We start from the raw sequence: 16,342 nt of genomic DNA on the forward strand, positions 1-16,342 counted from the left end.
GCTTCCTTACCAGCAGTGAGTAGTAGATTTTGAATCCAGGCTTCGCCACAAAGTAATCGTCCGAATTGAAGATGATTCTGAGTGTGTTGGATTTTGAAGTCAGACTGGAGGGTGCCTTCTGCCCACACCAACGACCCCACTTTATAATGCTGGTCTGTGATTTTTCCTCCACTTCAACAAAGTCATAACTGAAATAACAAAAAAAGGAAAGATAAAAATGTATAAACAGATCAATTCATGGCAGCAGATGGAAAAAACTTATGGGATAAACATAAAAAAGACCAATAGCTGTGTTTATGCATAGAATGATGATTTACTTCATTCATTTTGATATTGTATAAAATGTTATATTGTTTGACTAAAAAAATAGTACAAGATGTGATAATTAATCCTGAAGTGATGCATTTATAAATATATAGAGACCTCCATGGCATTACATTAAGACACTGTCTTAACAACACTAAGATGATTCTGCTAGAAAAGTCCCATAAAGCACGGTGCATCACAGTCAAAACTGGAGCCCAAAGCAATGGGAAAAGGTGGCTTGGTCTGATGAATCACCATTTCTTTCACATCATGTGGATGGCCGGAGGGTTGTGCATTGCTGACCCGGAGAACAAATGGCACCAAGATTTACTTGGGAAGAAAGGCAGAGTTATGCTTTGGGCAATGTTCTGCCAGGAAACTTTATGTCATCCAGTTCAAGATAGCATATGAGGATGCTATCTTGACACATACCACATACCCTAGTGGTGTTGCAGAACAGCACTAAGGGATATCATTCCCTTTTCATGGGAATGATATTCCACTATAATTGTGGGCTTTTCCAGTAAGGATAACATGGCGTGACATAAAGCAAAACTGGTTCAGAAATAAATTAGTTAGATTAGCCTCAAAATTCGGCAAATCTTAATCCAGTTAAGGTCTGATCCATGAGGGTCCCAAAACACAACTTTATGGGCTTTAAGGGTGTGTTGCTAACATCAAGATACCAACGCAAACATTCGGGGGCCAGGTGGTCACAATGTTATGCCTGATCATGCCTCATAGAACAACTACAACTACAACTTCGTGATACAAAAGGATAATGACCTAAACCAAACAAATCTAGATCCGAGTGGATCAAATACAGTCCATAGAGAAATTAGTGAAAGACCAGACCATGACCAAAAATGCTGCAACACACAACAGACATTATAAAATCTATCACCAAGATTATAGCTATGATTATGTTAAGGATTTTATTCATTCATCACTTAAAGGAAATGCAGATATATTATAACACTTGACCACTTAAATATAAGTGGTCAAGTATTTCCCATTTTAACTGGTTGGTTGTTTTTATACATGCTGTGTTTGTGTGTTGTAATGTCAGTTCTTATAAGTCAATGTACCACGTGGTATTTTGACTGAAGTACCATATCATAAGTGTGAGAAAAGCTATTGAAAATAGTGGTATGAAACTACAGGGCCAATCTTATTGTGCTCTCAAAGCACCATAAACACTTGTTGAAATATTGTGTTAGTAAAGAAACTGCTGCGTTTGGATAAGGAAGTCCAGCACATCATTTCACATTGTTGTCACTGGTGCAATTGACATCAAGCAGGAACTCTGCAGAAAACTAAAGCCAACCAAAGTTTAATGAATGTGATTCGTTCTAAAAAGGGAGTTTGCAACGACTTCACAATCAGAACCTGCCGGCCATCCTGAGTGGCAAACAATGAAAGGAACTATGGAGACCCTTCCATGAGAAAAAGTAAAAATTACAATTGGTTTTAGATTAGACTAAAGCTACTGTAGTTCAACATGGAGAACTCCTTGCTGTTGACAGAGAAACACACAATGTTTTACCTCTATTAGATGAAAAATGCTGTTATTACCGGTAAGGTGAACATTTTCCTTTTTTACTTTGAAGCTCAGCCCACAACATCTACTTAAAACATTTGCATTAAAAAATACTGTTTAGTGGGCTAAGGTATTTCAAAAATTAAAGTTCAAGGAATATAAATACTTTTTTCAAGGCACTTTTTACAGATAAGCTGGAAAGTAGCCACGTAGATAGAAATAAATCACAAGTATATTGGACTTAAAGCTCTAGTCTTAATTACTGGACCGCTGCTCCTGCTGTGGACACATCTCTAGATTATGTTTGTCCACTGCAGCATCTGGCCACAAATCTACAAATATATATATATTGTTTCTTTAGCCAGTGGACTAAAATACACTGTAGCTTTTATATGTTCTTCAAATTGTTTTGTGTAATGGACCAAAGTTCTGAGGAGACATCTTTAGCCAATAGTAAAATCTTCTCTCTGTTTTAGATTAGAAGTCAAAGTCAAACTGAATCATATGAGAATCCTATTTGAGTTTGTTGTTTTAAGCAAATATCAGGAAATCAAACACATGAACATTAAAAATATACATCCTAAATTTTACACTAATCTGACAACTTTACAGCCATTTTTCAAGCCATCAAGCTAAAACACAAAATGATGAGAAGTAATTAAAACTCACTCGCTTCTATGTACACAGTAGTTATATCTGATGTTAAATCAAAATCCAAAGTACTCAGCAACACAGTTTTTCTCCTTTTCTCAGCCTTAGATATTTTCTCCTCCTTTTTTATTATGACTGCAAGATTGTCTTTCATTATGGCGCTTACACTGACAGCTGAGTTACATTTTGGGATTAAACATATTTTTGTTCAACCATCAAACTCTTTAAGGTTTTGCCAAAAAAGAAAAATTTCCCTCTAAACATTTGTCACATCCTATCAACAAAGAACTGTCATTGGAGTGGTATTACAATTACACAAGGAAATAATCCAAATGTGAAAGAGTTTCAATTTTTAGATTGACATTTTATACAGAGTAGATTTTTACTTGTCCTTGATGTGTTACTTTAAGCCATTCTCTCCATTACTCAGTCTCAAACTTTTTAATCACTTTTGTCTTTCAGACAACTTTTCTCCATTACACATGCTCGTGATGCATCAGTGCTCCCTCCTGTTTGTCCTCAGTATCTCAATCTTCCTTTGTCTTTCTCTCCTTTTCTCTTTAAGGGTACCTTATGTCTTACTCTTTGTCTTTCCATATTATCTGTCGTAATCATATAATCTGAATTCCATCCCCACCATCTCCATCTGTTCTCTCTGTCTTCTTTAATCTTGTGTTTTACCTGCACTTTCCATTCACAGGCTCCTCCAGGTGGAACTGTTCATCAAACTGAAGGTGGATGAGGCTCCCAGGTGGTGCTAGCAGTTTCCATGACAGACACAGGTTGCGGGGATAAGCTTTGGGGTAGTTTGGGCTGAAGATGACGCCACCCGCTGGAGTCACCGTGATGTTTTCGTCCTTGTGGTACAAGTCTGTGGTAGGGTGATTGCTGTCTGTTAGTGGTTACAACTGATGAGTACGTTTATCCATTTTACAGACACATCCGCATTCAGAGCAAATAGTCACACAAACAGAATCAAAATATTGGATTTTAGCAAACATCAGCAGAGAAAGCTAAAACATGCAAAAAAAAAAGAAAAGAAAAATGTGATGAAGAATATATGATACATGAATACAATAATGACTGTGTCAGAGCTTTTAAGTGATTTCATAACTTAAACATTACACTTACTCTATGTATGCTAATCTTCCATAGAAACCAGAAAACAAGTAAAAATAAGTTTTAATTTAACCTCAACGAACAGTGTGTCTTGTAAAAAGACTTGTTAGGAGCTTTAAGAAGATTATTATCTGTCATGTGTTTTCTGATACACATATACTTCATTCTTCAAAAATCAATTGCCCACAAAACTGTGTTCTTATACACAAAACATTCACATGCACCCACCTAAACACACACCCCCTTTGCACACACCCCGTCAGAAGGTCAGGATTTGTGCTGAACTGGGCTGACAGGGCGATATTTTCTGACTGCTGTGTGGGTTTTTTTCTGCAGGAGAGCTGAATCCGTAATCAAGGTGCCGCAGCATGCACCCCTGAGAGATGATGATGAAGCTTCAGCCTTCTCATCTACCTCTTTGCTGAAAACTTTGCCTAAATTTTACTCCTCTCCCACCACTCAATTTCCTCTCTTAGTGTATTTTTCTACTCATCGTAGCTATTCTGGTTATCTTCTGATTCTCTGATATGTTGATCCAAAACATAAGCACCTAAAGTTGCAGTTCATTGGAGAAACAACATGTCATACTATAGTTATATAGCTGTGTGCTGGGGTGGACGTGTCAGTGTATGTGAGCATGCGTGATGAAGATGAATTTGTTTGTAAAGGAATTTTTACACTCTGTTGATCAGACGCTTCACTGTGAGGCTCCCTTCAGTCATGAAAGTGCTTATGTATCAGAGAATTTCACTCACTAATGTCTAAAGGGAATTCAGCACAGCTTACAGTCATTATGGTTAACACACATGTTGCTGTTGCAAGCAGAAAGGTTATTTTATGCTCCACATAATCTGTGTCATGCAAGGACTGCTTGGGTATTGTTCAAGTTATAAGCTAGAGCCTATATAGAACTTCAATCAAGACCGCAGTGTATGTGTACATAGTTAAAAACATACACAGTACATAACTTGGATGCTATATGCTATATTTATAATCCACTAATCTTTTGGTACTATCTAAATATAATGCGTTCACTTTCTGCGTACTGTTGTTATATTAGCCAGTTGGATACTCTCATTTCTCTTGATGATCACCCCTGTTGTAGATGGCATTGGCCAGGATTCAAAGCCTTTTCAAGAGTGATATGACAAACCAGAAAGAAAAGAGTGAGATGCATCAATTGCAACCAGCATTGTCAGTAATATCACAATTGTTAGCATTGTGATATTATAGAGGGCATCATAAAAGGTAAACATGTAATCCTTGTAAAACTACAACTGCAGTTTCTCTGTGTGTTCCTAGTGACTTTAACCATCAGTGGTATGAATTTATTTATGAGCATATTAAAAAGAAGACAAATAGTTCAAGAAGAAAAACTGTGCAAACCTATTCATACGGCACCTTTTGGCTGCTGCTACAAAGTCGTATTATTGACCCTTGGATAAATAAGAAATGAAAGTATATATTATTTTATATCCCAAATTTGGTTTTCAGACTGCCTTTGTTGGTTTTATTGGAAAATACTTTAATAAAAACTATTTAGTTCCAGTTTAGAGTAAAACCACACCACTATTTTGCTTCAAGCTACCAGATAAGTTTTTTTATTTTCATGATCATAGCACAGTTGGCTTCAAAGAGGTGATGTACAAAACCAATTCAAAAAATAGGGGAAGACAAGAAAGCATTAGTGTCAAACAGAAAGTAACCTATTACTCGGCTTACTCATGCATGTAATTCCTTGTTACTTGGATAATGCTACAAAGAAAAATCCACATATGGTATGCTTTGGCACCTTCAATATACCATGTTATTTTATAAATGACTGGGAAAAAGCAAAATGCAATCAGTAAGGAAAGTCTAATGAAATCCGTGAGGATGGACAGACTGACGAATGGACGGACAGATACATAATGTCAACAATTTTACACTGTAAATATTTTAAAGTTTATTGGTTATTGCTTGTATTTTGATGTGGTTTTGTTGCCTTGAGCAGTTTATCCTAAATCTTTGGTTATATTGCTGCCAACTTTGAACATTTAAAGACTGGAATATGGCATCACTTCCCTGCCTAAAACCCTGAGAAGCATAGTTCTTGTTAACATTCTGCCTTAATGTCTCATTCCTCACATGACCAGACATCTTCCTGTAAAGATGTCTAGTCTTTACAGGAAGATTTTTTATTATGATTTTATTATGATTTTTTTTTGCAATAAAAATGATAATAGCTTACTTTCATAAGAGAAAATATATATTTTTTAAATGTATGTCTTTGGGTTTTGGGCCTTTTGTCATTATTCCAGATGCTAATACTTTATCTTTTAATCATATTATGAATGAAAATAAGGAATGGTCCCATTAATTTTGGACATAATCATTGAGCAGTAAAATATGCTCTCTCCAACCATCTGTTCGCTCTTGCCAGAAAATTGCACTCTCTGTTTAGTGGTCATATTTGTCATCTGGAGGCAGCGATTCTTCTGATTGATCTGATTGGCTGGATTTTACGCTCAAATGCGGTGACAGCCAGGGCTGGGCTTGGCCAGAGCTATGTGCTCTCAGTTAATAAATGTGGCCACGATAAGCGCTATGTGCTCTCTTGATTAATATTGTGATTGCTTAATACACTCCTCAGGGTTTTTGGCAGGAATGTGATGCCATAATTTTTCCCTGCAGACAAATTCAAGCTCAGTCACATTAGATGATAATATTTGAAGATGGATTTTTAATTCTTTTCACAAATTTTAAATGGATTTGCATCTGGGCTTTGACAAGGTCCTTCTAGCATATTTATACTTTGATTTAAACCATTCCTTTCTACCTCTGGCTGCATGTTTCAAGTTGTTGTCCTGCTTGAAGGTGAGACTCTTTTCACTTTAGCTGCCTCTTACAGGTTGCTTCCATAACCATCCAGTATTTAAAGTGTAACTAACCTCCAAATCAATTCTTTGCTGATAAACCATCTAAATAGGCTATTTAGGGTTCTATCTTTATGTTCCATCTATATGTTTCTGTGTGATAAGTCTCTTATCAACACAGGAAAAAGATGCTTAATTTATCACTTGTTGGTATATATTAAAGTTTCTAAATATAGTGACAAAGTAAGCAAAAGTGCTTCTTTCGTCCTGACCACAGCCCTGCTTACCCCCTCTGCTCATCTCTTCACTCGGCCATGCCCCTCAGTGTCTCTTGGCTTCGCCGCCTTTGCTTGAATGTTTCAAAGTTTGTCAGGGTTGGGGTTATGCTTTCACTGCGGTGTTAGTTACACTTTAACTCCATCCATGTTCCCATGACCTCTAATCAACCTCTTCCACTTCAAGCTGAAGACAAAATCATCCTCATAGCATCATGCTGCCACCATCATGTTTCATTGTGAGGGTGTGCTAGTTGAAATTAAATAACAACATAAAGAAATACAGATGATGATCTGTTTGAAAAAATAAAACTTTAAAAACGTGTTTTATTTTACTCCCTCTTGACATTTCTGCACCACTTTGTGTTTTTCTATCCCATACAATCTTAAAAACGTGCAATTTATGTTTGTAGCAGGATAAAATGTAAAAAAGACAGGTACTCAAGTTTTTGTAAAGCAACTACACTTGAAAATCAGTTCCATTAAACCACACTTGAAAACACCACAGTTCTTCAACTAAACAAAGTTAATATCTTCAAAACTTATCTAAAGGTTAATTTGTTTGCTGCTGCAGAAAAGCTGGTGCTGTTCTATTCCTTAGTCTGACTCACACCTTAAATACATATAAGCACACCAACTCTCTCTTGTTTTTCTTTCACATGTACCGACACGCATTATCTGACTTCAGCAATTAGACTTTAAGACTCCTGATCAGACACTTAAGTAACTGTGACAATGATGATGCGTGACTGTGTGGTAAACCCGTATGTGTGGTGGGCAGACGAAAGAGTGGATGTGCCAGGTTTCAGGAGAAAAGTTCATGATACTTTGTGCAGATTTGCATGTAGGCTTGTCAGGTTGGTTTTATGTGGGTATTTTCTCACTAATTAAACTTGGCTCTCCCACCTCCAGTGCCAGGGTGTGATGTTCTCCGTGGCTTCAAGATCTATTTCTGATCCAAGTGCCAATCACACTCTAATCACCCAGCAACATGATGCATCAGAGGCTGAAAAATAGATCTCACGCTGGAGTACAGCAAGTCACACTGAAGGAGTTGATAACAAAGGATATTAATCTCTCAAGACTCTGATTTAGTTGAAATACGAGTTGAACTTGCTGAAGTCACAGTGGTGCAAACATTTACCCAATATTAAACATCAGCCATTTTTAATAAAAGTGTCTGTTCTGTGCAGACCAAACACATTTTTATTTCTTGACTGACAGTTGATACATTTCCACTCAGGAACAAACTCCCACAAGATAATGCCTAAAACAAGGCAACCCAATTTCTTCTGTCTCTCATCTTCTAACATATCCAGTCTGTCTTTCATCTTCTTAAACTAAACTTTTCTGAACCAAAAACAAGCCAACAGTGCTTTTAAAATCCCATCTTTCGATTGTGAATAACACCATAGGTAAATAGTGGAATCTTGATGTTTGCATTCTTCATGACATTCATGTCGATGAAACAGGTAAGAACAGTGAAAAATATGTGAATTAAAATATATATATATGTGTATATACTGTACATGTCTAGTTCTTGAGAAAGAGACAGGACAAGATTTCATCGATTTCAAGAAAACTTCGAAGACAAAATGTATGCTACAAGAGGGCCTATAGTCGGCATTTTTATAACTTTTGCAACAGACTTCACAAACTGTTGTTTTTTTCTGATTTCTTTTTTATCTCTTTAGACCTTAGGACAGTGCTTCAATAATGCTTATCTGCAGCATAACATTTAACATTTCTCTGCTTCTATTGATAATGTGCACTGTGATGTGACATACCGCACAATCACAGCCTATACATCCAGTCATCTGTTGTTTAAGTGAGGCAATGTTCAATGTTCTTACACATGATTTCAGTGTGGTTGGGGGATCTTCTGTTGCAATTTCCTCAGGCGAAGCCATGATGATCACAAATTGCTAGTGAGGTAGAACTCACCTCATCAAGAAATATTATGAATTGTCAATATTCCAATATTTTGTATGACAAGATTATTACACCCATAAATCAGAAAACTCTTTCAGTTTCAATGACAAATGGAGCCTAAGTTGCTATTACAGTAGTTTTTAATTCGCCACATAGAGTTAAACACTGACATTTACATAAACATTATTGTAAGAGAGATGACCTTTTCTTTCTCACTGTCTACCATATAAATTACACTAAACCTTTTATAATTTAGGTCAACCACAAACCATTTTTTGTAGTATTTTTTTATTACCATTTGGCAATATTTTACATATATTTCCTTACTATTTGGAAAAATTGACTTGTATACTATGTGATTTGTGTCAAAGTGCCCTGGGTTCACAAGCTTTCCACAATAGTTTTGCCCCATTCCGCCACACAGGATTGGTGTCACTGAGTTAGCTATAACAACCAATGGCAAAGTTTCTGGGGTACATTGAGTAACATCACAATCACAACACATCATATCAATAGCGACTTGGAAATGGTAACTGTTGTGCTGCAGACTATGCATAGTTGAAGGACTGCTAAGGTCTGAAAATATAAAAAGAGATCAAAAAAGAAAGACAGCTTGTGAGTTTGACAAAATCAATAAAAAGCAGAATAAAGGCCAAAGACATTTCTTGAAAGTTATTTTAAAATCTTGTCCCGTCTCATTCTTGTGAACTGAATATAGTGCCTTGTCTTGTCTCGTGACTTTTAAGCATCGTTACACCCCTATTAGCATCTGTTCAGCGTTATATATGCTCCGTGTTGTAAATGTGCATTGGCTGTAGATGTGAGTCTTTACTTCCTCCCTCAGCGTATTTCCACCCATGAGAAATAACCAAAGCCCTTTCCATCTGGCTAAATGTTAGCTCAATGCATGTGTGAGTGGATCTCAAGTGTGTGTGCCTATGCCTATGTGCATTGCTGTGCTGCTTATCAGAGCTGATGCGGGCTCCACTGTTTTGCCACTCTCTCATGACAAATCAGCTTTAAATTTTCTTGCATGTTTTTCAGTCACGCTCACAAGAGCATAGAGGCATGTAAAAAGAAAGAAAAAGACACACAGACATGCACACAGTTCAGGAGTGTGCTCTGCATACCGAGGGGTGTCAGCTTTGGTCAGCATCAAATATCGCCCCAAATGTGCTTGCAACTACTTTTCCTTTGGTTCTTCAGTGTCTCCATCCTGCTCCATTTTCACTGCATTTCCCCCTATAGTTTACTTAACCCTTATGCCTGAGTGACAGGACCCTACACTCTTCTATAAGTGTGACAAGAATGATCCATTTTAGAATCAATATGTTTCGCAGTTACTTTTGTCATTTTGGTTTCGGTCATTCATTTGTAATATATTTTGTATAATATTTGAGTTCACTTAATGATTTCAAGGTTTTATATAAATAATTGTATTTTTAACATATTTAACATTTTTTAAACACTTGAGACATTCTGAAAGTTGGAAGAAAAACTGCACAACAGCAATAGAACAATATCAATATCTATTTTGTGTGTGTGTGGGGGGAGTGCAAGAGTCTGTGTGTAGGACCATTTCAGCTGTATATCTTGCAGCCATATATTGGCTGAGAAAACATACTATATTTTTGAATTATAAGTAAAAATAATTATCAATACGCAAGCACACATGCAAGAGACAACACACAGAGAAACACTAGAACAATGCACACAGTAGGCTAATGGCAGCTTGCTAGTTTAGCAAATGTATAAAGTTATTAAATAGGCTAAATTAATGATAAATGATTATAACTACTGAGATCTTTTTTCACACAATATTCATGAATGACATACTGACACACATTATAAATAGGGTTATGTGAGCTAGCTGGTGAGCATAGGGGTGATGAATAACAACAAAGCAAAGGAGGAAAAAATATTTTTAGTCAGCATTTTCCGTATTTAAGAGCTGTTTGTGCAAGTGTAAATGATATGATCAATATCAGAGATATGGCATGGATTAGGTGCCTCCCTGCTCCTTCCCCTCTTTCCCTCCCGTCATTTCCTCACATACACACACAAACACACGCCAGTGTGCAGCCCTTTGAGAACACACTGTGGTGCAATTTTTTTTTTCATTTGAATCGTGTTGTCATTAGATGACAGAGCTAGAGATGGAGAAGCAGAAAAGAAAGCTCTCATGGGCACAAAAACACAACAGGGAAAAAGATAAATATATCATAGGAAATTTTAAAAAAGCTTTTCAAAGTGGTTGACAAACAGTAGTTACTGGTTACAGGTTACTGTATAACCCACACAGGTTGGCATTAGTTACTAATAGAAAAGTGAAAAGTCCCTGTTGCCCTGCATCTGTGTGCTGTATTTGCTATGTGATCACAACAAGAAAAATAAAGTGGTTTATTTGTGGTTCTTGTAATCATTTGTTTAACTAGATGATGAATCATAAAACACATGCTGGTATTTGAAGTGATAAACTTGAGTTTAAATGTTGTCACTCAATTTAACACTGTAAGATACTTCATAGTTGTGATGGACCTAATAAGTCTGATCAGATGCAGTGTGTAATCTAAAACAAATCTAATTTAAAGAGTCATGTTTTTATGTGGTTAATTGCTGCATATTTTTAACATACTTTACACAAATTTTATATCTCTCAGCTGTGAGGATGGACAGAAACAAGACAGAGAGAGAATTAGGACAGATGAAAGCAACAGGTCGATGTAATATTAAGTGGAAGAGTAGGAACAGTGACATAATCCCAAGTGACACAATATTAAATATTTATTCTTTAAAAGTGCATTAGCAATATCTGTTATTTGTTTAAAACTATTAAAAATACCTATTTGACCATGTGACTTAGCAGAGAAGAATACAGGCCTGACCAAGTTAGAAGTAATCTCTATTGAAAGCAGTGCTGCATGGTCCATTTCCTTTGATGTCATTCTTGATAAATGGGTGCCAAGGGACATAATAATTTAGTGTTAACATCCTTCCATAGAGTCCAAGCTATTGCTCAAATGTCATAGTTTTACATTTCCACAACAGAAAATGTATTAAGGACTGTGTGGTGCTACTGTAACATTTTGTTGAATTATTAGAAAACATTTATTTTTGTTTTTGTTCGAGCTAATCACCTAAGATAGTGCACAATTTAAAGTAAGAGTCTAGAAGTGCCTCATGAGATATGTTTTAAATCGGTGCTAAACTGAATGGAATTGAACTGGATAAAATTAGCTATCTTAATTAACTCGCTAGTGCTAACCTTTCACTAAGGTTTCATTAATTCTTTCACACAATACAAATACAAACAACTGAGGTAAAAAACTGAAGGTAATGTGTGAAGGTATCAGATAACCTTTATTGTTAAAAAGATAAAGCAAAGAAACAACCTAACCACATCATTTCTGACCCTCATGCATTAAGGGTCAAGAGTACTTTGCATTCATATTTCAAAGTATTTTAAAATATGAAGTACTTTAAAAGAGCATGCCGTATGTTGTTCAACACTTATTTCTTATTCAGATTATTAGACTATAGTGAACTTTGAATATCATTCTTAAGGCCAAGATGCTAAATGTTGTAAATGTGTAGTATTAGTGTTGGAATTATGTTAAAAGTGTTGGGATTGAGATGCACTAGGATATTTCCCAACAATCTGCAAGTGAATTTTATATAAATCTGTGAATTTCCATATGAATATGGGAGGCTTCACCATGTCCAACATCAGCCCTGCTATGGAGCAGCAAACAGGGCTTTTACTGAAGCAAAGAACAGTTTTGCAGTAGAAGACCCAACATCAGTTTGGAAATGTCCAAAACTATCACTAATTATAGGAGCTCATTCCTCCAATCTCAGCAAAATCCTCCTCCTGCAGGAGGCCTTAAAAGCTTCTACTGCAGGTGTGAAAAGTAGCCGTTCACACTTCCCACCAACTCATCTGCATCACACTCTGACCCAAAAGCTCTCCATGTATCCTCCATCCTCCTCTCCTCTGACCTCCTCTCTAGACTTACGATCCCTGAAGAAGTAAATATGTAAATATGCTTTTGTTTAGAGTCAGAAGATTGAGAAAGCTCCAGAAAGAAGTCTTCTTCTCATACCTGAGAACATCCACTGACCAACTGGCCCCAACTGGAACCCAGATGTTCAACAAGTCACTGAAGCTGCATGAAGTTCCCTCGGGCTCAAAACTCTCCATCATCACCCTGGTCCCCAAGAAACACATTATCTGCCCTTGAAAGTCTGTAAGCGACTTCATTCTGCACCCAGGGCAGTGCACCAAGATCCTGCTCTTCCACAGATCCTGGACTTCAACACCAACAACTTAGACAAACTTCAGTTTACCCAACTCAGAGTGCTAGCCACCATCTGTTAGTGGATCATCACCAGGTGAGCATCTTCTCCCATACAAGAACCATCAGCACTGGTGCTCCTGAAGGATGTGTTCACTCCCCACACCTTATTTCCACTCCCCACACATTTTTTCTCCTTACACAAATGATAACACTTATCCTGAAATTTGTCAGGACAATGACAAGCCTGCATACATACAGGAGGAAGATCAGTGGGTCCACTATCAGAACCCTGGAGGTTTACCTGCTTATGACAGTGGAGATTATGGTGGACTTCTACAGAGCACTCAGCACACTTCCACCACTCACCGTCTCCAACAACTTTCTGGAGGCCTAAAATTGCCCTCACACTAATATCATTTGGAAGAAGGTTTGAGCAAGAGACAGAGCATTTTCTTCAGTAACTCAAAAAGTAGAACCTTTCACATGAGCTGCTGGTCATCTTCTACATTACCTTTATTCAGTCTGTTCTGTCTTTGCCCATCACTATTGCTTGGCTCATCTAGAAACTACAAGAAACAATTAAGTCTGCAGAAAGGAACACTGAGGCTGACCTTCTCTCCATCCAAGACTTTAACATGTCTAAAGTCAGAAAAAAAGGCAGCTTAACTGTCTGAAAACCCCACACATTCTGGACACAAATTGTTTACAAAAAACAGCCGCCATAGAGACAATTTCTTAACCCAGACCATCTCCTTGGTGAGTAACAATGCTCAGATTAATACAGCTCATATTTGAGCTAATTCAACCTTGTGTTTCGTTTTTGGGGAAAAAAAGCACTGCATACATATACTCAAATTTACTAAAACAAATCATTTTTATTATATTTCAAACATCTTCAATGAGGGCAAAGTAGAACTGAAGTCATTGTTTGTGTGCACAGACTTGGTGAATAAAGCTCAATCGGATATGACTTCCAAATATTGTAATTCTTAGGCTATCTCACATGAAACATTCACTTCTGATTATTCTTACATAAAAGGAACAATATAGCTTGTTTAGTAAAAATGTACAACAGTGCATTCTGCTCAACCTTCAGACTGTTGAATGAGTATTGTTCCTACAATTAATAAACGTATTTATGATTTGCATAATTGTACATCAATCACTTTCCTTTTTGTACTATCACTATTATCTTTTTTCTTAATTTAGCTGTCTTTTCCTCAGTCTTTGCAAAAATAAAGTTAAAACTGAACAGTTGTCCTTAGAGCCCCCCTGCCTGAGGACAATTTTGATTCAGTCAGAAACACTGTGGGGTGTTTGTCTCTGCAGTCTCTACTTATGAAGGGGGTAACATCCGTGTGCATCTGTGTGGGTGGATGTTTTCAGTGTGACAGCATCAGCATGCAAAAAGGGTTCGTTGTGATCACATACTTCTGTGCAAAGATTTTTGTCTAAGAGCAGCTGAGTGTGTGAATTTGTGTGAGAAAGTGTGAATATACCTTTGAAGCCAAAACAAAGGCATGCCCTGTGACACCGACAGGCAAGGTTAGACAAACAAACGTGGGCATGACCAGAGCCTGTTTGCTCAGCATAAGGACCACATATGACAGAGCAGACATCCTCACAGGACGGAAACGTCAGCCTAAATGGAGTCAGAATTACAAAAAAAGGTAGATTGGGGATGATAAACTAGACCAGAACAGAGCAAAGACGAAGGGCAGTCACCTACTGGAGACAAAAAAAACAACAAAAAAAAAACACAAGAGCAGAAGGCGATTGAATGAGATAGAGAAGGACAAAGATGAAGAAAAAAGAAACATGAAAATGCATGTAGCATAGAAAAATGAAAGGAGTAGAGACAAGGGAAAGAACAAGTCAGACCCCAAGGGGCCTCAACGCTTCAAATGCTGTGAAGGCTACACCAAAGAGCATGTCTAAGGTTGACTCATAAAGAAGGCAGGGCATTAACTGTTGCAGATCTATCCTCGAAATACCATCTGTTTGGCTCAATGTCTCTAGTGTTTTGTTGCCATGCGTACAACTTCATTTCTTATTTTTATTTTTGTCAAATTATGCGGAACACCTCAAGATATCTATCAGCAAATCACAATGCATTTACAATATTCTCCACTGCAGCATCTTTTTTGCTGGTTCTTACATATTTGCCAGCAGGTTTCAATGGTCCTTTTGGGCCTGTTGATTAGCATTAGCATCCACTTAACTTCCACAAGGGCCTCTTAGACATCTGTGACTCAACACCTTCTGAGAGGGCAAATTAGCCTAATGGGCAGAAAAGGGGGGGATGGTCTGCTCTCTGCTAGAAAGGGTGGTTCTAAAGATCAAAAAGGGAATATTTTTAGATAATTTCAGATAGCCTCTAAGCACAGCATTTTAATGAAGAAATATGCCCAAAAACAAAGTCAGCCTTTGTAAAAAATGCTTTAGTGTTGCTGAATATGCTATGGTAGAAACACCTGTCCACTAGCTGGACCAACTTCGTCCTATTCAGCTTTTACAGGCGTCTGCTAATGAATTACTGCCCTGCCTTCATTTTGCTCAAACTGTTACTTAGGTATAAGTGGGTCAGATTTTTTTTTCTTCCCTTGATTAGAACACAACCTGAGACTAAAGAATGATTAGGAAGCGCAATGTTCTTTTAGGGAGCGCAATGTTCTTCAGAACATAACAGTGGTTGAAAGGGGCGGTCTTATGCATTTTCCAGGCACAAACTGCCATTTTGTAGCACAGTCGAGTAACTATGTTAACTTCAGTTGTAATAAAAATGTTATATACTGTATATGAAATATGACTTAAAAGAAATTTGACTTCATAATTTAATGGCTAAGCTCTCTTTCTAAAACTCTGCCTTCAAGAAGTCATTGCAACATCACTCCTCTATTAAACCTCTAACAACGTTTTTACCAGGGTCACACTGAGAAGTGGCTCATACAATGAGCTTAGCAGACGCACAGTTTGAACAGGTGTTTTCCTAATTGCTGCTGGCTAGTCTGAAGGAGCTGAGGGAGGACGTCGCAGGGGAGAGGTGCTCTGTGAGGTGGAAGCTTGAAAGCTTGAAAACTGCAGCTCCGAGGTGGATCTGTGTCTCGAAGGCGGCACTATGTCCACCCAGGCATTTTGCACAGCTGAATGGTATGAGGGGTGATACTTTCACAGGGGAGTTAGTTGCACTTTAATTGTGCTGTTGATCTGCAAGACTGGAAAAACACATGGAAACCTAGTACATAAATATTTGTAGGTTAGGGGTTAAACTACAAGGGCCTTGTTCTTTTTAACAGCTTGATAATACTGTTATACCATGTCAGATCTTTTATGATTTGAGTTCACTAAAATAAGAAAAAATAATAA

At 37.3% G+C, this 16,342-nt stretch overlaps 1 protein-coding gene across 1 annotated transcript in view; it reads right to left on the reverse strand.

Annotated features, from left to right (window-relative positions):
• Positions 1–16,342, reverse strand: part of pdgfd (platelet derived growth factor D) — a 66,823-nt gene that overhangs the window by 26,513 nt on the left and 23,968 nt on the right. The window contains exons 2-3 of the mRNA XM_023350688.1: positions 3,179–3,368; positions 11–188 (exon numbers count right to left, since the gene is read on the reverse strand). Of these exons, the coding sequence (XP_023206456.1) occupies positions 11–188; positions 3,179–3,368 (368 nt within the window). The remainder of the gene's footprint in view (positions 1–10; positions 189–3,178; positions 3,369–16,342) is intronic.

Source organism: Xiphophorus maculatus, chromosome 18, assembly GCF_002775205.1.
Source record: "Xiphophorus maculatus strain JP 163 A chromosome 18, X_maculatus-5.0-male, whole genome shotgun sequence".
Taxonomy (NCBI): Eukaryota; Metazoa; Chordata; class Actinopteri; order Cyprinodontiformes; family Poeciliidae; genus Xiphophorus; species Xiphophorus maculatus.